This window comes from Capricornis sumatraensis, chromosome 8 (assembly GCF_032405125.1).
Source record: "Capricornis sumatraensis isolate serow.1 chromosome 8, serow.2, whole genome shotgun sequence".
NCBI lineage: Eukaryota > Metazoa > Chordata > Mammalia > Artiodactyla > Bovidae > Capricornis > Capricornis sumatraensis.
Genome location: NC_091076.1, coordinates 1,459,609 through 1,483,430, shown reverse-complemented (window position 1 = coordinate 1,483,430; position 23,822 = coordinate 1,459,609). Strand labels below are relative to the sequence as shown.

Sequence of the window (23,822 nt, the reverse complement as noted above, 5' to 3'; positions counted from 1 at the left end):
CCGGCGTGTCCGAGATGGAGGTGCGCTGAGCGCAGCGGGCGGCCCGCCCCACCGGCCTCCCTGGGCAGACTGGGAACCACCCAGCCCTGTATCAGCTCAGCCTCGCCTTACAAGGCCAGGCCCTGGACGACTCCATGGCCCGCAGGATGCCCTGAGTCCAGAGTCCTCCGGAAGTGCGTTGGCCCAGGGACCCTGGCTGTCCCTGACGGTCCCCCGCGCGGGCCAGGCCTGAGATGGGCCTGAAGCGGGCGCTGAGACCCCCACGGGCCGTTGGAGGGGGTGGGGGTAACTCCCTGCCACCTGGGAAGGGGCAGAGCTTGGCATGGGGGCACCGCAGGGGAAGGGGGTGAGCCCCGGGGTCCCAGCCCACCAGCCTGAAGCCTCTCTGCACAGCCTCGCGGCTGCAGCCCACAATGAGCCAGGGTTTGCTGAGGATCCGGGTGGATTCAGCTGACAGGCACCCTGGCCGCTGCTGGCCCAACACACCCTCCCCGCGCTTGTGACAGCGATGTCCGGGGCCCTCTGCGGCCCTCGGCCCCTGCTGCCAGGCGTCCCGGGTGAGGGCCCAGGGTGATCCGCCTGGTGAGGAGGGCAACTGCCCACTCCCGAGGGCACCTGCGGCATCACAGCCTCTCTGGTTCTGTCGCCCGCCAAGGGCGAGGGCCTGCCAGCCAGAGGCCTCTTAGATTCAGAGTTGGGACTGGCAACCACGTGGGTATGCGGGGTCAGGGCCCATGCGCAATGGGTCGGGGCCTGGAGAGTGTGCGGGCTGTGCCTGTCGGCCGGGTGGACAGACCATCTCCACCACCGTTCACAAGGGACCTCCCCGCCCCCACCCCCCTTGGCACGTGTTCCCAGGGGATTCAGAGGCAGGCTGCCCTCTGTCCCTGCCCCGGCCGGTCACTCACAGGCCCGCCTTCGCCATCTAGCGCTGTGGGGCTCACGCCCAGGCCTGCCTGTGCCCTCAGCCCCGCTTCCCCGTCCAACCTCCAGCAGCACCTCCAGCGTGCCCCGGCATGCCCAGGGCAGCAACCTGGCACTGGGTTTGGGAACGAAGGCAAAGCAACACCTGGATGACAAGTGTGCATACAGGCAGGCCCTGGGGCTCTCCCTGCTACGCCCCACTGGGCTGGACAGTATCCCTCCTGGCCTCAGTTTCCCCACTTGTGGCCTCAGTTTCCCCACTTGTTACAGGGCACTGCTGGACCTCCAGGACTGGTAGGCACCCCTTCACTCCTGGGCCGCAAGCTGGGCACAGGGGCACAGCGGCGACTCCTCCCAGATGCCCGGAGTCCCCCCCGAGACACGCCTGAGCGTCCCCTGGTTAGCGGCACCAGGGAGGCCAGCTGAGCCAGCAACAGGCAGATGTGAAGCCAGGGGCGGACCCTCGAGGGTCTTCCTGCTCGGCGAGCTCAGTGGGCATGCAAACACTCTGCGTGGCCCTGGCCCTGGCCTTGCGGCCCTCAGGCCGGGCCTGGCGGGACAGGGAGAAAGCCATGCCTGTGTCTGCAGAAACCCTGTGAGCTGGAGCGGGACGGGCCAGGGCTCCCGGCTCCGCTCAGATGCCATGGAGCCCACCCACACATCCCGCGCCTGCTCCATCCGGAGTCAGGGCCGTGGTGGACCTGGGGAGCTGAGGGACACCAGTCTCCCCAGGAGCGAGCAGTCTGCCCAGGGAGACCAGGCTGTCAGGAGGTGGGGGCAGGCCAGCAGCCCCGTGGAAGCGGGAGGCCCTCCCACTCGGGAGAAGCAGAGGCGGGCTAGGTGGAGAAAGTCGCATTTCCCCCAGCCTTGGTGCCCGGAAGGGTGGAGAAGGGCACTGGGGGTGGCTCAGAGGGACGTGAGGTGAGGCCCCAGCGCTGCAGGGGCCCCGAGCCCACCCACGGCCCTTCGCTTCTGCTCGCTCTCCAGGACTCTGTGAGGCAGGCACCGCGACGCCCCTACTGTACAGAGCAGGAACTGAGGCTCAGAGGGCAGGGCACTGGCCCCAAGGACGCAGACCCAGCTTCTGCCTGCGGAGGCCTGACTCCAGGCGCGCACGCAGCCCGCGGTGCCTGCCACCCGGGGCAGGTGTGCCAAGGGCGGAGAATGTGGGGCCAAGTCCGGCTTCACCCTCTGCAAAGTAAGGGGTTGCCTGATGGTCCCCAGGGCCAGCAGGCCCAGAGGAGGCGGGGGATGCCGCACTGGGGCCGTGCTTGTCACCGGAGGGGGCGCGGAGCTGGTGGTAGGGTGCAGCCGCGGAGGAGACGGCGGGCGGGCGGGCGGGCGCCCACACACACACGTGGGCCGGAGCTGCAGGGCCGCTGGGCCAGGCGCCTGGGGAGGCACCCGCGGGCACCCTGCCCTGCCTCCGCGCCCCGACCTGGGCGGAGGGACCTACCTCAGGAGGCTCTCCAGGCCCTGCTTGCTAGAACTCCTCAGGAGCGCAGAGCTGCTCATGATGCTGGCGGGCGCCCAGCTGCCCGTCGACCTGGCCTGACCCCCGCCCTGGGGCTGGAGGCTGCGGCTGCGGCTGCTTCTTCAGAGGCTGCTGCCCACTGCCCCGGCTCCTCCTGCCCTGGGACCCTCCCCGCCCCTCTCTTTGCCCTACCACCCGCTCCTTGCTCTGCCCCTCCCTCTGGCTGGCTGGCTGGTCTCCGGCTCTGATACCCCTTCCCTGCTCCTCTCTCTGTCTGCGGGTCTGTGACCCTCCGTCCGTCTGTCTGTCTGTCCTGGCCCCTCTGGCCCCTGGGGGTCCCCTGGGTGGGCTGCCCACTGGCTGCCCCGGGCACCCCAAATGGCCCTGTCTGCGTGGCCTTGTGGGCTCCGGGGCTCCGGGCCCCTCTCCTGCGCCAGGACGCCCAGCAGCTGCTCCATGTTGGTCCCCGCATCCCCCTTCTCCGCCCGCCTCGGCCTCGTCCACCTCCACCCCCTGCTCCTTCTGAGACTAGTAAAAAAGAAAGAGGGAAACCCTCGCCGCCCGGCAGCCTGGGGCCTGAGCAAGACCTGGGAGGCCTGCGCTGGGCAGGCGGCAGCCCCCTGCCTCCTGGTTCCCCCTCCCGCCCTCGCCCCCTTGCCAGCCCCCCACGCCCCGCAGCGCCGCCCCCCCCCCGCGTCCCGGCCCCCGTCCTCGCCGCCTCTCAGGGCCTTGTGCTCCCTGCCCTCGCCCCCCACCCGGCCGCCCCAGGCCAGGCCAGGCCCGGCTCCTCCACTTGATGCCCTCCAGCCCCCCCGGTCCCGCAGCCTCCTCTCTCCCCCCTGGCGTCTCTCGGTCTCTGTCTGCCTCCCTCCTCCCCCCTCCTCCCCCCTCCTCCCCCCCAGTCTCCGTGCTCCCGTTGCTTCTTCCCAGTTCTGTGCTCCTGTTATCACCTTGAGGAGCAGGCCGGGGCACCCCGGGAATGCCGTCAGCTCCCCGGTGGGGAGGCTGCTGCCCACCCCGCCTCTGACAGTCGGCCCCGGGAGGCTCCTGAGGCCACTGCAGGCTCGCCTGTCGGGCGGGACAGCCGTGCTCCCCACCAGTGGCCAGAGGCACGAGGTCAGCGCGGTGGCCTGGCCAGCAGCCCCTCTCGCCCCCCGGGCTCTGGCCGAGGCTCCAGGAACAGCAGCCCAGCCCACTGTTCCTCCGGTTGGGCTGAGGCGCCCCTGGTGACTCACTGTGGAGCACACCGGGCAACTGGCCGGACCGGGGAGGGCCCGACCCGGCTCGCCCTCGGGGAGTCACCGAGGGCCAGCTCCGGGCCGGGCCGCCTCGTGTCCAGCAGCTTGCTGGGCTCACTCACGCCCTCGAACGCCCCGAGAGGCAGATGCCACCACAGACCCGTGCCGCAGGTGGGAAGACCAAGGCTCAGACTGGTACCTGAGGTCAGGGCCCGGCAGAGCCAGAACCAAGCCCGCTGGGTGCCTGCCGGCCACCCCGGCACCACTCCATGACCTCTGCCTCCCTGACTTGCCGCGCCAGGCTGTCGGGGCTGGGAGCTCCTGCGGGCGTGTGAGGGAACGAAGAGCAAGGTTGGGATCAGACCAAGAGAGTGGGGGGACGTGGGGTGAGTGCCCGTGTGCTGGAGGAAGCGGCAGCCTTTGGAGAGACTCTGCGTGGCCCACAGGTCCTCGGTGCCTCTGTGTGGTGCTGCCTGCAGGAGGCTTTGTGGTGAGCCCTCTGGCTCAGACTGGCCCCCACGCACCAGGCTGCGTCCTGGGACCCACCGCCTCCCCTTGCACAAGCCAGGAGGGGCCAGACACTGTGTGGGGTGTGCTGTGGAGGCCGCTGTGCCCACTGTGCATCTAGCCCCCAGCCAGAGATGCAGAGACCCCCAGATGCTGGTGGGGCGAGGAGGAGCGGGGAGAGGGGGACGGCAGGGCTGGGCTGCGGGCTGAGCCAGATCACCCCGGGAAAGGAAGCTTGCGTTTTGTTCCCATCTCAACTGGCCATATCCTCCTTGCCCCCTGCTCTTAGTTCTGGAATCCCAGCCACAGCCAGCCAGGAATGAAATGTGCCAAAGCATATTTTGGTTCAAAAGAAGGAAAAATATTTCCACAGGGGAAAGGGCTGCCTTGGGGTGGTGGGAGTTTCCTGTCCCTGAAACTTAAATAGAATTGCACAATTACTTATCAGACTGATGGGTGGGAGGTATTAATAGCAAGAGTAGCAGTTTAAATGCCGCGGTGAGGGTTCACAGTCTCACAACTAAGGCATGTCCCAACAGGAAAAACAGGGCAGAGTGTTTGGCGTCAGCTTCACCGTCTTCTCTCCCTCCCTCCATCCATCCCCCTGTCTGTGCGTCGTCCACCATCTCTTTTCCATCCATCATCTATCCATCTGCCCATCCATCTTCCGTTCAACATCAATCCATCCATCACCTATCCATCCATTCTCCACGCATCACCTACCCGTCTATCCCCCATAAGTCCATCCATCCATGTATTTAAAGGTCTTAATACATGTAGAGCATGTAAAACCCTTAAAAGAAGCATTCAGCTAGGTATCCATCCATTCTGAGCAAAGTAACTATTGAAAATATGCTAATTACTATTATCCACATGTTCATCAATGTGTATGTCCATTTGCCCCGCTGCCCAGCTGGTGAACTATGTTCCTTCTGTTACACGTCCGTCTGTCTCTCTAAATATCCTATTGTACCTACATTCATCTAAATATCAGTATTTCACTGTCTTTCCCATTCGTACATCCTGTGATATATCTGCCTATTCATCCATCCATGTGGTCCATCTTCCCACCTGGCAAGTCATACCTCCGCCTGTGCCTGAAAACGTGGATGTCTGTCCTGTCACATACACATCTGGGCTTCCCAGGTGGCACCGTGGCAAAGAACCCACCTGCCAACACACGGCACGCAGGAGACGCGGCTTCAGCCCCTGGGTCTGGAAGGTGCCCTGGAGTAGGAATAGTCAGCCTGCGGCAGCATTCTTGCCTGGAAAACTCCACGGGCAGAGGAGCCTGGTGGCCTGCAGCCCACGAGGGTTGCAGAGAACGGGACCAACTGAGCGACGGAGCGTACACCCATACACGCGCATTTTATCCATTATTTTGCCCATCAGTTCAGTTCAGTTCAGTTCAGTCGCTCAGTCGTGTCCGACTCTTTGCAGCCCCATGAATCGCAGCACGCCAGGCCTCCCTGTCCATCACCAACTCCCAGAGTTCACTCAGATTCACGTCCATCGAGTCCGTGATGCCATCCAGCCATCTCATCCTCTGTCATCCCCTTCTCCTCCTGCCCCCAATCCCTCCCAGCATCAAGGTCTTTTCCAGTGAGTCAACTCTTCGCATGAGGTGGCCAAAGTACTGGAGTTTCAGCTTCAGCATCAGTCCTTCCAATGAACACCCAGGACTGATCTCCTTTAGAATGGGCTGGTTGGATCTCCTTGCAGTCCAAGGGACTCTCAGGAGTCTTCTCCAACACCACAGTTCAAAAGCTTCAATTCTTCGGCGCTCAGCCTTCTTCACAGTCCAACTCTCACATCCATACATGACCACAGGAAAAACCATAGCCTTGACTAGACAGACCTTAGTCGGCAAAGTAATGTCTCTGCTTTTGAATATGCTATCTAGGTTGGTCATAACTTTCCTTCCAAGGAGCAAGTGTCTTTTAATTTCATGGCTGCAATCACCATCTGCAGTGACTTTGGAGCCCAAAAAAATAAAGTCTGACACTGTTTCTACTGTTTCCCCATCTATTTCCCATGAAGTGACGGGACCAGAAGCCATGATCTTCGTTTTCTGAATGTTGAGCTTTAAGCCAACCTTTTTACTCTCCCCTTTCACTTCCATCAAGAGGCTTTTTAGTTCCTCTTCCCTTTCTGCCATAAGGGTGGTGTCATCTGCATATCTGAGGTTATTGAAATTTCTTCCACAATCCTGATTCCAGCCTGTGATTCGTCAACCCCAGCATTTTGCATGATGTACTCTGCCTACCATGTATGGATGTGAGAGTTGGACCATAAAGAAAGCTGAGCGCAGAAGAATTGATGCTTTTGAACTGTGGTGTTGGAGAAGATTCTTGAGAGTCTCTTGGACTGTAAGGAGATCCAACAAGTCAATCCTAAAGGACATCAGTCCTGAATATTCATTGAAAGGGTTGATGCTGAAGCTGAAACTCCAATACTTTGACTACCTGATGCAAAAAAACAAAAACAAAAACCCTGACTTGTCAAAAAAAGACCCTGATGCTGGGAAAGATTGAAGGCAGGAGGAGAAGGGGACAACAGAGGATGAGATGGTTGGATGGCATCACTGACTCAACGGACATGAGTTTGAGTAAATTCCGGGGGTTGGTGATGGACAGGGAGGCCTGGCGTGCTGCAGTCGATGGGGTCGCAAAGAGTCGGACATGACTGAGTGACTGAACTGAACTGAGTAAGTTAAATAAGTCGGGTGACAATAGACAGCCTTAACATACTTCTTTCCCCATTTTGAATCAATCAGCTGTTCCATGTAAGGTTCTAACTGTTGTTTCTTGACCTGCACACAGGTTTCTCAGGAGACAGATAAGGTGGTCTGGTATTCCCATCTCTTTAAGGATTTTCCAGTTGGTTGTGATCCATACAGTTACAGGGATTTTTGTAGTCAATGAAGCAGAAGTAGATGTTTTCTGGAATTCCTTGCTTTCTCTATGATCCAACAGATAGCAATTTGATTTCTGATTCCTCTGCCATTTTTAAACCCAGCTTTTACATCTGGAAGTTCTCAGTACACGTAATGCTCAACCCTAGCTTGAAGGATTTTGAGCATAACCTTACTATCATGGAAATGAGCGCAGTAGTTCGAGCATTCTTTGGCATTGCCTTTCTTTGGGACTAGAATGAAAACTGACCTTTCCAGTCCTGCGGCCACTGCTGAGCTTTCCAAATTTGATGCCATATTGAGTGCAGCACTTTAACAACATCATCTTTTAGGATTCAAAACAGTTCAACTGGCATTCCATCACCTCCGCTAGCTTCGTTCGTGGTGATGCTTCCTAAGGCCCACTTGACTTCACACTCCAGGATGTCTGACTCTAGATGAGTGATCACACCATCATGATTATCTGAGTCATTAAGAACTTTTTTGTAGTTTTTCTGTGCATTCTTGACACCTCTTCTTAATCTCTTCTGCTTCTGTTAGGTCCATACAATTTCTGTCCTTTACTGTGCCCATCTTTGCATGAAATGTTCCCTTGGTACCTCTGATTTTCTTGAGATCTCTAGTCTTTCCCATTCTGTTCTTTTTCTCTATTTCTTTGCGCTGATCACTGAGGAAGGCTTTCTGATCTCTCCTTGCTGTTCTTCGGAACTCTGCATTCAGATGGGAATATCTTTCCTTTTCTCCTTTGCCTGTAGCTTCTCTTCTTTTCTCAGCTATTTGTAAGGCCTCCTCAGATAACCGTTTTGCCTTCTTGCATTTCTTTTTCTTTGGGATGATTTTGGTCGCCACCTCCTGTACAGTGTTGTGAACCTCTGTGCATAGTTCTTCAGGCGCCCTGTCTATCAGATCCAGGCGCTTGAATCTATCTGTCACTTCCACTGCATGATCATAAGGGACTTGATTTAGGTCATACCTGAATGACCTATCGGTCATAGCTGCATCGCTTACTTTCTTCAATTTAAGCCTGAATTTTGCAGTAAGGAGCTAATGACCTGAGCCACATTAGCTTGCGGTCTTGTTTTTGCTGACTGTAGAGAACGTCTCCATTTTTGGCTGCAAAGACTATAACCAATCTGATTTTGGCATCGACCGTTTGGTGATATCCACGTGTAGAACTGTCTCTTGTGTTGTTGGAAAAGGGTGTTTGCTACGGCCAGGGTATTCTTTGGACAAAATCCTGTTAGCCTTTGCCCTGCTTTATTTTGTACTTGAAGGTCAAACTTGCCTGTTAGTCCATGGATCTCCTGACTTCCTACTTTTGCGTTCCAGTCCCCTATAATGAAAGGACAGGTTTTTTGGTGTTAGTGCTAAAAGCCCAGGTAGGTCTTCATAGAACTGGTCAGCTTCAGCTTCTTCAGCATCAGTGGTTGGGGCATAGATGTGGTTGGGGCATACTGTGACACTGAATGGTTTGCCTTGGAAATGAACCGCGATCATTCTGTCATTTTGAAATTGCACCCAAGTACCCCATTTCAGGGAAAAGGAAATGGCAACCCACTCCAGTACTCTTGCCTGGAAAATCCCATGGACTGAGGAGCCTGGTGGGCTACAGTCCATGGGGTCTCAAAGAGTCGGACACGACTGAGCGGCTTCACTTTCAGTTTCACTTTTTCACCACATTTCAGACTTTCTTGTTGACCACGAGGGCTACTCCATTTCTTCTAGGGATTCTTGCCCACAGTAGTAAACATGATGGTCACCTGAATTAAATTTGCCCACTCGTAAAAAACTACCAGTTATGTATATCCATCTGCACTTATCTGCCCAGTTATTTATCTATAACATTACCTTTGTTCACCCATACACTAATGCCTATCTTCAAACTCATCCATCCATCATCCATCTACCTAGCCATTCATTCACATATCCATCCACACACTCATCCACCTGTCACCCATCTATTCACTCATCTGCCCATCCATCCACCCATAATTTATCCAGCCATTTAATCAACTTCCATCTCTCCACCTATTCATCCATCCACCCACCCACCCATCATCAATCCATTTTTACATCCAGCCATCCAGCCATCTACCTACCCACCAATCAATTCACACATCATCCCTCCAGCCAAACACCCCTCCGTTCATACCTTTATCAATCTACTCATTCACTCATCCACCCATCCATCCATTCAGCATCCATCCACCCAAAATTCATCTATCTAGTCACCCGTCCACTATCCATCCAGTCATCATACACTCACTCATTCACCCAGCTGTTCACTCATCCATCCACCCATCCATCCGTCCACCCACCTATCTTACTATTCTCTCATCCACAAGTCACCCATTCATCCCTTCTCTCCGTGCCCTCATTCTCGCATCATCCACGCATCCATTCATCCCAGCATCCCTCCTCTCAGCATCCATCTGTCCACTCACTCATCCTTCCACTCATCCAACCACCAGCCAGCCAGCCAGCCAGCCAGCCCACCATTTTGCACCCATTCATCCATCCACCCATTTACCCAACCAACCACTCGTCCACTCACCCATTCATTCGTCCACTCACCTATTCACTCACCCATCTGTCCATCTGTCCTTCCATCCATCTATTCATTCATCATCCACTTACCCATCATCCCGTTATTCAGCCACCCCATATCCTTCATCCAAGCATTCATGCATCCATTCACTTACCACCCACCCACCCACCCACCCATCCACCTCTCCTTCCTTCTATGCGGCCATTCACTCCATCATCTATCCATCTGTCCACTCATCCCTCCATCCATCTACTTACCCATCCATCCCTCCAGCTACCCAGCTACCCACCATGTATCTCTCCAAACACCCATCCATTCAGTCATCATTGACCCATCTATCCACCCATCCGTCGGCCCAGCCATCCACACATCTATCCCTTTCCCCACCATCCATCCGCCCCTCCATCCACCTATTATGTATCTGTTCATCCATCCATCAGCTGGTTGTCCCTACTTTCTGCCTTTCTTCATTTATACTTTTCTCTTGTTGAGTCTTTTTATCCTTTTTTCTTTCTTCTGTGACTAAGACATGGTTCATAAACTTGTGGCTATAGAAGAGAGAGGCGCGTGCTCTCTCCCCAGTAAGGTTAGCGCCGCAACAGAACTTCAGTGAGGACTGGGGAGGGAGGGCTCTGTCCTGTTTAGACAAGCACGCACGCACGCACGCAGAGCTATATCTCAGTGAAAGGCGTGTCAGGCACTTCCCCGATGGTCCACCGGTTAAGATTCCGCCTTGCAGTGCAGGGGCCACGGGTCCAGGGACTAAGCTCCCACATGCCGCAGAGTGGCTAAGCCCACCCTGCAGCTACTGAGCCCCGGGCCCGGGAGCCCGCGCGCCGCCGGGGGAGCCCGCGCGCCAGGACGAAAGATTCCACATGATCAGTGAAGATCCTGCGTGCTGCCACTAAGACCCAGTAAAGCCAGATCAGTGATTTTTTAAACAAAAGATGTGTCAAACAGTGAGAGTCCGTGAGGGCCGGAGTGTGGAAGAGGGGCCTCCGGTGCAGCAGTGTTCCTGAGAGCTCACCTGTCTCATGTGAGCCTCGGTCCAGCAAGGGGAGACGGGCCAGCGTGCTGTGGTGGGAGCCTCATGAGGCTGGGGTTTGGGGAGGGGCTGGGACCGGGAGAAAGGCCCGCGCTGTCTTTCCAGATCCCTCTAGAATCAACTGGTTGGATCCATGTGTCCCAAGTCCCACTTCTGTTTTGAAGAGGAGAGGGTGCGTGGGCAGCCTTGGGACCTCAGAAGGGAAGCCATCCGCAGAGCAGGTCCTCTCCCGGAGGGGCACAGACCCCTTTGGAGTGAGGGGCTTGTGTTTTCCCCTGGTGGGTGGAAAAGGGCAGCGTCTGAGGCCCCACCTCCCGGGCACAGAGTTGGGCAGCGACCCTCTCCCGGTCTTCACTCCCCCGGGGGCCAGTGGGGAGGCTGAGGCTGCCCCCTCACTCCCTGCTCTGCCGGCGCATCGCTGGGTCCTCTCGCCCCCGGCGCTGGCCCTGCTCCAGGCTCCTGCGGGGCGAGGCGCACCCAGCTCCCAGGTTCCCAGACAGCCCCTCCCCGCCAGCCAGGGGACCAGACGGTGCTCGCCCCTCCACCCACCCGCTCCCACCTTCCTGGCTCAGAGGCGGGGAGCTGACGGAGTGCGGACAGACAGGCCTGACCCCAGGAAAGGGCCAGGGCTTTCCTCCCCCATCACCCCCCACCCCTTATCTGCCTGTGTCTGGCACTGCAGGGCCGTGCTGGCCGGTGAGGAGGCCTGATTTTCCCCATCCCCTTATCTCCTGTAAACTCCACACCCTCACAGGCCGGCCCGGCCCCCTCCCTCCAGGCTCGAGTGTGTGAGGGGAGGTGTGAGGTGCTCCCCTTTGGCTGAGCGTTCCCGGGGCCTGCACCCCGCCTGCGCCTTCCCCGCTGGGTCTCCACTCATGGCAATGAGAGTCTGACTCAGGGCAGGGGAGGTTTGGGAACTGCCCTCACTGGTGGCCTTGTGGCCCAGGCCCCCTCTCCACCCCCTTCTCCAAGAAGGCCTTGAGCAGCCATTGGAAAGAGGACCCCGAGATGCACGGGGCTGGGGCTGGGCCTGGGGGAGAAGCTGAGGGCACCTCTCCAGGGGGCCCTGGAGAGGACCTACTGCCCCTGCTGGTGCCGAACCCCATCTCTGCTTTGGGAGCAGACTCCGGGGTGTCTTCTGAGTTGTGCTCTGGTTAGGGTGGCTCTCCACATCCCAGAAAATTCAGGGAGCACCAGTCTGTGGGATTTCTGAGGGCCTCCAAGGGCAGCCCAGCCAGTTCTGGGTCCTCCCGACTCCTCGCTGGATCTCAGGGGGCCTGGGCCCCTGCAGGAAAGCAGATGGTCAGAGTCAGTGACCAGCTGCCCTCCAGCAGTGGGTGCAGGCCTCAAGCCTCAGCTCTGCCCATGGAAAGGGGCCCTGGCACCGGCCTGCCTGGCTGGGCAGTGCTTCCAGCGCTCAGCGAGGCCGGTCTAGGCTGTAAGTGATGACTGTGCACTTGAAGAAACTGAGGCCTCGGGGTGGGGTGCAGTCACCCCAGAAAGTCCCAGGCCAGCCTCAGCAGTCGGTGCCATCTTCCCTGGGTCTTTGGGCCCACCCAGCCCCTGCCCTGGGTCAGAACCGAGGAAGGCAAAGGCGGCACTCAGGGCTGGCCCTGGGGGCTTCTGGCCACTGCCCGAGGGGGGCTGGCCCTTGGTCTGGGCCCTGCGAGGGGTGCTGCTGCAGAGGCGGGCCGGGCAGGGGGCGTGGGGGGTGGGCAGCGCCGCTTCGACCCACGGTACCCCTCTGGCAGGGGCCGCCCATCCTGACCCCAAGACCCCCCTGGTTCTGCCCCTGCGGCTCCAGGATTGTTTTCTGAGGAGGCAGATGGGGACCAGGGAGGGGGTGGGGAGGCAGGGAAGGGTTTCCGGCTTCCCAGGTCGGCGGGGTGGGCCCTGCTTTGACCTCCCCGTGTGTGTGAAGGTCCTCTCCCTCCCCGCACCGAGGAGGGGACGTGAAGGGCCCAGATGGAGGCGGGAGGAGACGCAGAAGGAAGGCATCCATCATCCGCGCTGAGCTCAGCCTTCCCGCTCCCCTGGGAAATTTCCGGGCGCCCGAGACCCCTGACCTGGGGGAGGAGGAGACGAGGCCCACCTGGGGGTCCTGAGGCCTGACCCGGCTCTGACTGCCGCCCCCGGATCTGGGCCGGAGGCTGGGAGAGGAGCCCCAGTGTGTGGCCCCCATCCCTCCGCCCCATCAGCCCGCGTGGTTGGGGGGGCCATCCGCCCTCCTGAGCGGGCTTTGGCGCCACTCGCTGCTCCAAGTGGTGCTGGGCCTGCTGGAGAGGCAAGTGGGCGACAGGGAGAGTCGTGGGGTGCCTGGGGGGCCACGGGCCCCTCCCACCCCAGCTCCCTTGGCCGGACGGATGTGTCCGAGGCCTCCGGGCCAGCTCGGCCCTTCCTCCACTGCCCGCGGCCCTGTGGGGACCCGCGGCCTTTGTCCTGCAGGTCCTGTAGCGCAGAGGGCAGGCTCGACAGGGCCTGTGGGGACAGATGGCCCAGAGGGGGAGCCTGCAGGCTGTCCCCCTGCCACCCGCCTGCCCCCTGAGCTCGACACGTGGACAAGGGTCACACCTTATCTGGAGGGCTGGGAGGGGGACAATGGCCTGGGGGTCAGGGAGACACCCGCTCACCGTATCCCAGCCTTGTCCCAGGAGGGGACAGACCCGACCTCTACGTGGGCCCCCACCATGGGCAGTGGTGGATGCAAAGGGAACCTGGGGTTGGGGCCCCCGGGGGAGGGGAGCTCAGAGGAAACTGGAAGCCTGGAGAGGGGTGGGGCTGCCAGGGAGGTTGAGGAGGGTCCTGTCCAGTCTGCAGTGATTCCGGCACCTTCCAGAAGGGGGAAGGGCTGAGAAGGCCAGACAGCGGGACAGTGAGGGCCGTGGGGCCGGGGCAAAAGCGGCCGCCCTGGGGTGTGGATCGTGCCACTCCGGGGCACACGGTTCCACGCATGGAAGAACGTGGTCCCATGGCTTGTGGACAAAGAGCGTGGCCGGAAAAGGGGCAGGGGTCTGTAGGCCACCCTGTCATCCCAGCCAACCGGGGAGGCGCAGAGCTGCAGCTGGGGCTGCAGGGGAGGTGGGCAGAGGCCCGAGATGCTGCCCACGGGTGGCGGAGGGCACAGGGAGGACCAGCCTGCTCCGGCCTGGCCTCGGGGAGGGCTGGGGCACCCATGGGCCTCCAAGGCGTCTGGGGCAGTTTGAGGGGGCTGGTCCCGTGCACAGGCAGTCTGAGGGGATGGCTTGCCCTGGACCCACCGACCTGACGGCTCTGCTGCGGGCGGCCAGTGGGGGCTGGGAGACAGTCTTCGGCCATCTCTGAGCTCTGCTCTCTGTCCCAGCAGACCCTGGCCCTCAGGGGCCGCCCCCCGGAGGGGCTTCCCAGCCTCAGGTCCCCTGCCTGGGCGTCGGGGACTTCTCTGTCACCCCAGACAGGAAAATCCCCGCTTCCCTTTGTCACCTTGTGAAACGAGAACCCCCCCACCCCCCCGCCCTGGGTCTCAGTTTCATTCTGAAAGGTCAGGACGCACACCGTGCCAGGGGGTGGATGTTGGGGGCGCCCAACTCCAGGGCGAGGGGTGTCTCTGGACTGATCCTCCCACCGAGCGCCCGACAGACCCCGAGCCCCAGGGACAGGCCCCGGTGAGCCGCCCAGCCCGGGGCTGGTGGCCATTGCCTCTATCGCCCCCTCTCCTCCGCGTGCACGACAGCTGGTGGGGGGGTCAAGGATGGGGCCAAGGAGCAGGCAGGCCCCTGCCAGCCGCCGCGCAAGCTGTGCCCTTCTATGGGCATGCGGTGGCCGGAGGTGCATGAGAGCCCGGGCTGGGCAGCGCTGACGTGCAGAGCCATTCCCGAGCGAGGACAGCTGTTCCCGTCACCTGCTCCGTGCGGCGCGCCGGCCCCGCAGGAGGACAGGCCGCCTCCTTGGGGCAGCAAGCCTGGGTCACGCCTCTCTCCCCTCCTCTACCGCAAGCGGTGGGTCTTGCTTGGCAACCCCCAGCTACCCCCAACAGCCCGGGGTGGGCACGTGCGCCCTGACCCCCCTGGACCCCAGCTGCTGCCCAGCTGCCCCTGCCCCCCAGGACTCAGCCCCATGGGCCCCACCCAGGGCTCCCCTGGAGCTCGGCCGGGAAGAGATGCCCGTGCGCCGCCCTCACCTGCCCATGCGTGCGCCTCGCCGACAGCTCCAGCCTCCCTTCCTCATCAATAAAAGCATCATCGTGGAACCGGGTACCACTGCCTCCAACCTCCCATGGGAGAGCTGGGGGCAGAATCCACTTTGCAAGGAGACCCTGAGGCCGTGGGGAGCCTGGCTTGTGGTGGCCCGGCTGGCGGGGGTCCTAGTGGGCCAGCTGGCTCTCCCTTTGCCTGCCCCCCGCAGCGGCCCTGGAGCAAGTGGGGGCAGCTGTTCGGCTCCACCTCGGTCCTGTGGCTCCGAGCGTCTCACCCCCTTCCTTTCCTCCATCCTCCCGCTGGGCCCGTGGCCTCTCTCCACACAGCTGCCCACGCCCCGACTGTCTGTCCGTCCACGAGCCCTGGCCGCTCTCTTGTGCAGCCCCTGCACCCTGGGACCATCAGACCCCCACAGCCAGGGACCCCGCCTCCCCCCCCCTCAGGCGAGGGTGCTCCACAGAGCCCGGCGGCCTCCTGCAGACACCCGGGTGGCCAGCGTCCCCTCCCAGCTCCGGCTGTCCCCACGCGCAGCCCAGCCCCGGTCGGCCCCTCACATCCCCCCACCTGCCGGGCACTCAGACCCCGCAGCGCCCTCTGCCTCCTCTCCCCTGGCGGGTCAGGGCGGCCCGGGAGAGGGCCTGGTCGGACTCCCAGCACAGGCTTCGAGGCTCCCGAGGCTGAGCAACCCTCCTGGCCAGGGCCCACCCCACCTCCTGCCCTCACAGTCTGCGTCCTGCCTGCCCGAGGCCCGGGCTCTTCCCTGGGCGTCCAGCTGCCTGGAGCCCGGTTCACATCCCACTGGCGGGTGGGTGAACCCACCTCTCCCAGTGAGGCCCAGCTGCAGCGGTGCACAAAAGAGCATCTAACTGCCCCGGGCGGGGTGGGGACAGGGACCCAGGAAGACGCCCTGCAGCAGCCTGTGAGCCGCGTCCGGGCCCCGCGGTGCCGCAGACCTCGGGTTAAGCGCGGCCCCACAGCGTGCAGATGCAAAGGCTTGTGCGGGCCTGGGCATGCGTGTGGCCCAGCCCGGGGCCTTACCCTGTGTCTTCTTCCGCCAGCAGCTCCTGCCGCTCCTCGGAGCCGGGGTGGCTGGGAGTGTCCGCCATCAGTCCTCACTGTGCGTGTGACTGCAGCTCTGGGCGCTTCCTGGGGCGGCTGCCCTGGAGCCCCCACCCCCGGCCGGGTTTCACTTCCCCCTTCCGGCTGCAGGTTGAGGTTTGGAGTGCATCGGGGCTGGGGTTGGGGTGTTGTTTTCTAATCTGTTGCTGCAAGAGGAGAAGAGAAAAAAAAACACGAGTCACCAGGAAGCGTTGAGCAAGTTGCAGGGGCCTGGAGGGCCCAGAGGCGGAGGTGAGGCTGAGGTGCAGGGTGTGGGGGCTGGGACCTTGCGCAGGAGCCCCCCACCCACCCGCAGTCCCGGCCTCCAAGTCCACCTCTCCACGGCTGCTGTTCCCAGGCAGAGGGCATGGCCCCAGTCCCTAAGCCTCCACGTGAAGCGTGGTGACCTCCCCGGGGGGCGTCTCCTGGGTGCACTCCCCGAGCATGGTCCCCTTTCCCGAACCTCGGGCCTTCGGCTGGCTCACCCCTCGTTGGCCCCTGCTCTCCAGACTTCTGGGGCCCAGCCTGAGCCGCCCTGCCTACAGGAGCCCCCTCATCCACCCCCGTGTTCACTCACAGTCTTCTTTACTTTCCTGAACTGTTGGGGTCTCTCTGCTGCCCCCGGACTCTGCCAGCCCCCATGGCTGGGGGACTCGGGACTGGCCCGCACCACCAAGCATTCACCAGGTCCTGGGGCCCTCCACAGTGTCCTCTCTGCCCATCCCCACCCTCAAAGGCCCAGAAACAACAGATCCCTCCTGTGGAGGGGCTGAACTGTGTCCCCAAATCCGAGGCTGGAGTCCCGCTGGCCAGCACCCCAGAACGGGACCTTATTTGGAAATAGGGTCACTGTAGATGCAATCAGTTAAGATGAGGTCACTAGGTCATAATTCAGGATGACTGATGTCTGTACAAAAAGGGGAAACTTGGAGGCAGCCTCCGGCCTGTCGGGAGACGCCAACTGAAGATGAAAGCGAGGTGGGGGTGGTGCATCTCAAGCCGAAAAGCCCCAGGAAACCACCAGACACTGGGGAGGGGCCAGGAGGAACCTCTGTGACAACTGGGTCCCCACCTTCGGGCTCCAGGACGGGAGGTGTGGGAGCCGCTCCGGGACGCTCACACCCCCGCCTTCTGCTGTGTGTCCAGCAAAGAGGCCCCGACACTTGCTGAAGCTGGAGGGTGAGAGACACCCTGTTTCCACGCCTGGGAGGTGGGGGCCCATGGCAGCCGTGCCCGAGGGCGCCCGGGGCTCTGGGCCCATGGGGGGCAGCGTCCCGCCGCTCACCGGGTTCCTCCTCCTTGGGTGCATCTTGCTCCGCCACCCTCTCCCCTCCTGAGGTCCAGCTCCTGCCCTGAGGCTCTGCCCGACCCCAGGTTCAGCTGCCCCCCACGTCCCGGGGCCGGCCAGCTGCTGACCACGCCTCCAGCCTCCCCTTCTCCCTCCACCCCATTTCTGCGTGCGTGTGCGAGAACCTCACAGCACCAGGCAGAAATGCCCCGGGCCCACCATCCTCAAACCTCCAGCCCCTCCTCCACTCTGCCAGGTCCAGCCCACGTGCGAGAGGCAGACGGCACCCCTGGGGACCCAGTGTCCGAGTCCGAGGGCCCTTGTGCCCCGCTGGGGGGCAGGTGAGGAGAGCTGGCCTTCCTCGGAAGAGCTCAGGGTCCACCCAGGAAGCAGACACGCCGTCGATCACACAGACTCCAGAGGGGCCTTCAGGAGGCAGAGGCCGCGCTCAGCCCCTTCTTGCTCCCGGGCCGGCGCGGTCTCCAGTGACACAAAGAAGGACCGGGGGAAGCAATGAGTCCTGCGGGAGGGCGGGGTGGGCACCAGGAAGGCTTCTAGGTGCTGAGCCGAGGTGTGCAGGTCCTGAGGGGCTGGCCGGGAGGAGGTCTGGGTGAGGCAGACGGGGGCAGAAGGGCCCAGGTGCACTGCCTGCCTGTGAGTTGCCCAGGCAGACCACCCCGGGGCAGGCTGGGCCACGGACAGCGTGGCCCCCGAGGCCCAGGTGAGACAGGCCCCTGGGGAGAGCAGTGTCAGGACCACACCCTCCAGTGACCGGTGATGAGACTCTGGGGCCGGAGGTGGTGAATGCGAGAGTGGGTGGGGTGAGTGAAGAGCAGGGGCCAAAATCGGGGACGTTCCAGCGCAGGGCCAGGCCAAGGCAGAAGAGGGTGACGCAGGCCTGATCCACCGGGAGCGCCGACGGTGTCCTTGTAGGAAGAGGTGGTCAGGGCTCAGACACACTCAGAGGCCGACCCTGGAGGACGTGGGGAGGGGACAGCCATCTGCACACCCAGGAGAGGGGCCTCAGGAGGGCCAGCCCTGCCCGCATCTGGGTCTGGGATTCCGGCCTCTGGGCCTGGAGACGTGAGTCCTGCTGTCGGACTTGCCGGGCTGTGCTTCGTCGGTGCCCTGGACGCTGACTCAGGGACGTGCCAGCCAGGGAAGGAAGGAGTGGCTGTAACAAACAGCCCCACACCTCGGGGCTTAGCGCCAAGAGCGCTTCACTCTCAGCCCCATCCAGGTGGGAGGGGAGGGGGCCTGCACTCATCCTGGGGCCCCAGGCCCCTCCTCTGAGGACCTCGGAGCCCTGGCTAGCAGGGCAGGAGAGGAGAGACCTTGAGGGAGGCTGGGGACGAGGGGTGAGAAGTCAGGGCTCCTGGAGGCGCTGGGGGCCCAGGCGTGGCATCAGCGAGCACAGATGAAGCAAGAGAAGGTCGGGTCTCGGGAGGATCCAGACACGGATGCCAGCTGCAGAAACCCCAGCAGAGGCGTCCTGGGGGGCTTGTGTGGGTGTGGGCACAGCAAGGAGATGCTGGGAGAGAGACGGTCGGCGGTGAGCAGGCTGGAGGGAGGCCCGGGGTCTCCAGCTGCACCGTGACCCTCATCACGCGCTCAGGCTTCCTCGCGCATGAGTGTGCGCAACGCTGGGCGGGCTTTACTCGGGGAGGAGCTTCGGGGTTTGGTGGTGCAGCTCCCCAGCAGCCCGTGCTCCCGCATCAGGTGAGCCGGGCCCTGGGGTCCTGGCCTGGGTACAGAAAGGGACAGGGAGTCTGCAAGGGGGGAGGGGGCAGGCCAGAGGGAGGCCAGGGTGGACGCCCGTCGGGCAGACAGGGTGTGTCCACACTGAGCAGTTGCACCGAGAGACCAGGTCAGGTGGGGGCCCGGGGCGGCAGGCGGGTTACAGGAGCCACCGGAGGCAGGGGAGGGTTGAGGAGACGGGGGAGCAGATAAGGGGTCGCGACCCCTGGTGGGGCTGGGGGTCAGGCCGAGGCGTGTGGCTGGGACTCCTGGGCACCTGGCTGGGTCTCCCTGCAAGGCGGGCAGCTTCAGTGAGCCTGAAACTGTCACAAAGCCAAAGAAAGTTCAAACTACTGTCCAGTTGCACTCGTTTCACCTGCTAGCAAGGCCATGCTCAAAATCCTCCAAGCTGGGCTTTAGCAGTATGTGAACCAAAATCTTCCAGATGTATGAGCTTTAGAAAAGGCAGAGGAACCAGAGATCAAATTGCCAACATTCGTTGGATAATAGAAAAAGCACAGGAATTCCAGAAAAACATCTACTTCTGCTTCATTGACTACAAGAAGGCCTTTGACTGTGTGGATCACAACAAACTGTAGAAAATTCTTCAAGAGATGGGACTACCAGACCACCTTATCTGTCTCCCAAGAAACCTGTATGCAGGTCAGGAAGCAACAGTTAGAACTGGACACGGAACAACAGACTGGCTAAAAATCGGGAAAGGAGGACCTCGAGGCTGTGTATTGTCACCCTGCTCATTAATTTACCTTATGTTCTGAGGGCCTCGTGTGAAATGCCGGGCTGGAGGAAGCGCAAGCTGGAATCAGGATTGCCTGGAGAAATATCAACAACCCCAGATATGCAGATGACACCACTCTAATGGCAGAAAGAGAAGAAGAGCTAAAGAGCCTCTTGTTGAGGGTGAAAGAGGAGGGTAAAAAAGCTGACTTCTAACTCAGCATTCAAAAATGAAGACCGTGGCGTCCAGCCCCATCTCTTCACGGCAGATAGAAGGGTGAGCAGAAGCAGCGGCCAGTTTTCTTTTCTTGGGCTTGAAATCACTACAGATGGTGACTGTAGCCATGAAATCAGAAGGCGCTTGCTTCTTTGAAGGAAACTTCTGACAAGCCTAGACAGTGTATTAAAAAGCAGAGATGTCACTTTGCTGACAAGGATCTGAATAGTCGAAGCTATGGTTTTTCAAATAGTCGTGTATGGATGTGAGAGTTGGACCATAAAAAGGGCCGAACGCTGAAGAATGGATGCTTTCAAACTGTGGTGCTGGAAAAAAAACTCTTGAGAGTGCCCTGGAAACCAACCCTGAATATTCGTTAGAAGAACCGATGCTGAAGCTGAAACTCCAATACTTTGGCCACCTGATGCAAAGAGCCAACTTGTTGGAAAAGACCTGATGTTGGGAAAGATTGAGGCAAAAGAAGGGGAGGGCAGAGGATGAGATGGTTGGATGGCATCACCGACTCAATGGACATGAGTTTAAACAAACTCCAGGAGATAGAGAGGACAGGAGAGCCTGGCGTGCTGCAGTCCACGGGGCCCCTAAGAGTCGGACACGACTGAGCGACAGAACGAGAGCCTCAAGGAGCAGAGCTCCAGAAGGAGAAGCCACGAGGAGGGGGAAGGCCCCAGGCTGGCTGTGAAGGATTCCGGGTGGAGGGTCCATGATACCACCCTGAGAGTGCTGTCACCTTCGTATCTGAGGTTATTGATATTTGTCCCAGCCATCTTGATTCACAGCGGGGAGAGGCCATCTGGGGGTCTTCCCCAGGCCCCCCAGGACAATGGAGGACAAAGGGCAGGAGTCTGGCAAGGACATTGGTGATGGGGTGGTCGGGAGGTGGGGCCAGACATGAGCAGAGCCTTGGGGGCCCAGTGTGGACAGTGGGCATGCAAACTCCTGCCCCAGCTGAGGATATCTCCCCTCTACACAAGGTCATTATGGCCCAGACCATGTGCCCTCAGCCCCGAGGGCTCACTGAAGGCTTCTAGGCGGAGTCCAGGAGAGAGAGACTTCTCGGCCTGGTGCTGAGGCAGGTGTGTCATGGAGGAGTGACTGGGGAAGCTGGGAAGACTCCCAGAAGGAGTCAGAGCTCTGTCCTCACCTGTCTGTCCTGTGAGGCAGGTATACTCACCTGCAAACCCATTTCATTTTTGGGTAAACCAAGGCCAACCAGCTGTGAAGGGGAGTGAGTGGAGGTCGGGGAGGAGGGTGACAAGGAGGCCCAGGGCTGGAGCTGGAGGGGGAGCAGGTCTCGGCCCAGATGAAGCTGGTATTTGGGGGCCAGAGGGGACAGATGTGGACAGGTTGCCAGGGGCTAAGCTAAAGAGGTGAAGCCCCGTGGGCGCCCCAGGTGGACGCTCCCCTGGCTTTTCCTTGGCGAGGTGAGGGTGCAGGGGGAGGGGGAGGGAAGCCTGTCTCACAGCTGCAGGGAGCGCAGGGGCCACAGCCCACCCGAGCCCACAGGGCGCTGTCCACTCCCGAGTGGACCCCTGGCAGCGTCCCGTCCCTGAGGCTGGCACCTCCCGCCCTGCCTTGCCTCCTTGGCCCACCGCACTCACCCGACCTGCTGAAGAAGGGTGGGCCCGGGACCCTCCCGAGACCCCTGTCCGAGTCCCCCACCTCCCATCATCAAGGGACAGACTTTATTTTCGGGGGCTCCCAAATCCCTGCAGATGGTGACTGCAGCCGTGGAGCTGGAAGGTGCTTACTCCTTGAAAGAAAAGCGAGACAAACCTAGACAGTGTGTTAAAAAGCAGAGACATCACTTTCTCGACAGAGGTCTGCCTAGTCAAAGCTGCGGTTTTCCCAGTAGTCATGTACTGATGTGAGAGTCGGACCATAAGGAAGGCTGAGTGACGAACAATTGATGCTTTCAAACTGTGGTGTTGGAGAAGACTTTTGAGAGTCCCTTGGACACCAAGGAGATCAAACCAGTCAATCCTAAAGGAAATGAATCCTGAATATTCATTGGAAGGACTGAAGCAACAGTACTTTGGTCACCTGATGCAAAGAGCCGACACATTGGAAAAGACCCTGATACTGGGAAAGAGAAGGGGGCAACAGAGAACGACGGCTGGATGGCATCACTGACTCGATGGACATGAATTTGAGGAAAGCCAAGGGATAGTAAAGGACAGGGAAGCCTGGCGTGCTGCAGTCCATGGGGTCTCAGAGTCAGGTACAACTGAGCAACTGAAGAACAACCATTTTGCCATTGTTTAAGAGTTTTCTTGGTTTGACTTTTTTTTTTTAAAAAAAAAAGGTTTAATTAGGAGGAAATTATTTCAAGCAGGCAGAAAAGTTCTAAGACTGACCCTCGGAGGCCCTGCGCGTCCTCAGCTCCGCCACCTGCCATCTCTCTGTCCCTCTTGCAGCCTCCTCTACTCCTAAGGACTCACGGTCTCTTTCCTAAAACAGGAGCAGCCCTCTCCCCTGACCACAGTGCAGACTCAGCCTCAGTCCACCGCTGAGCTCTCACCGGCCACCGCATGCCTGCCGACCACCTCCCCTCAATTGCTTTGCTCTGTCTTCGCTCTGCCCTCTTCCTTTCTGGCCCCGAGACGGTCCTGGCTCTCTGTGCACCCATGCCCCTGTGCTCAGCCGTCCGCCCCTGAGCCCTGGTCACTTCCTGGAGGTCGGTGCAGGGACCAAGACCCCGGTGTCTGGGCATTCCCCAAGGGCAGGATGGAGTGAGCTGCAGGCCCAAACCCATACACACCCCACACCAGCCGGGAGCATCCAGCCAGTCTCCTCCAGCCTCACCCGGCTCCCCGGCCCAGACGAGCCAGGTTCCCCGGGACTTGCTGTGGCTGCGTCCCTCCCTGACCTCCAGCATCACCCCCGGGTGAGCACGTCCCCTGCACGTCTTGCTGCCCTCCTCCTGTCCTTGGGGCTCCTTCCCGGGCAGCGTCCACCTCGGACGCTCCAGGAGCCGCTGCCTCCCTCATCTGTTGCCAGGGCTGAGACCCCGTCTTCAGCCCGGACCCCTGCACCCAGCTGTCTGTCTGGGAGCAGCCACATCCTCCGCCCGCAGAGCCAGCCCTGCACCCGCTCTGGGCACAGGCCTGAGTGCCCCGTCTCTCTGGTCCACTGCTTCCTGGGGGCTCTGCCTCTTGAATCTCTCTCCACCCACTGCCGCTTCCCCCACACCCCGCCCCCAGGGGTGACAGCCTCCAGCCTCGACCATTCTCTAGGCTGCAGAGAACTTTCTAGAAGGCAGAGCCCTCAACACTTGCCCGCTGCTGGACTACGTGCTTCCCGGATTGGGCCCATGTCCACATAGCTGCAGGGACACTGAGGTCACCTGGGAGCGCCACCCTCAGGGGGTGGCAGAGGGGTGTGGAGCCAGGCCGAGCTGCGTTGGGTGGGTGTTTGCCCATTCGGCTCGGTTCCCGTGGTTCTCTGTCATGCCGTTTGTTCACTGGAAAACGCAACAAGTACCCATAAGTCAGGGGGCTTCCTAGGTGGCTCAGACAGTTAAGAATTCGCCTCCAGTGCAGACGTGGCTTCGATCCCTGGGTTGAGAAGACGCCCTGGAGGAGGGCATGGCTACCCACTCCAGTATTCTTCCCTGGATAATTCCATGAACAGAGGAGCTTGGCAGGCTACAGGCCCTGGGGTCACACAGAGTTGGACCCAACTGAGCACAGAAAAGTCTACTGTGCTGCCCCAAGCACGACGTCACCCCCACCTGCCCCCCAGCCCAGGGAGTCACTCTCTGGAACCTCGTGTTTGACATTTGCTTGCAAGAAGATCATTCCCCAAACCCACCGAGTCGGTGGCGACTGTGGGGGCTGCATCCCTGGGGAGCCCCGCCCCCGTTCCCTGCACAGTTGCTGGGCTCACTTTGCGGGTGGGG

General features: G+C 60.6%; 1 protein-coding gene across 3 annotated transcripts in view; it reads right to left on the bottom strand.

Annotated features, from left to right (window-relative positions):
* Positions 1–16,017, bottom strand: part of LSP1 (lymphocyte specific protein 1) — a 35,697-nt gene extending 19,680 nt beyond the window's left edge. The window contains exon 1 of one of the 3 annotated variants that reach the window (XM_068977178.1): positions 15,861–16,017. In XM_068977178.1, the coding sequence (XP_068833279.1) occupies positions 15,861–15,928 (68 nt within the window). In that variant the 5' untranslated portion in view covers positions 15,929–16,017. Of the gene's footprint in view, positions 1–2,380; positions 2,497–15,860 lie in introns of those variants that run through there. The other 2 variants (XM_068977175.1, XM_068977176.1) reach the window with 2 other exon arrangements.
* Positions 16,018–23,822: the final 7,805 nt, after the last annotated feature.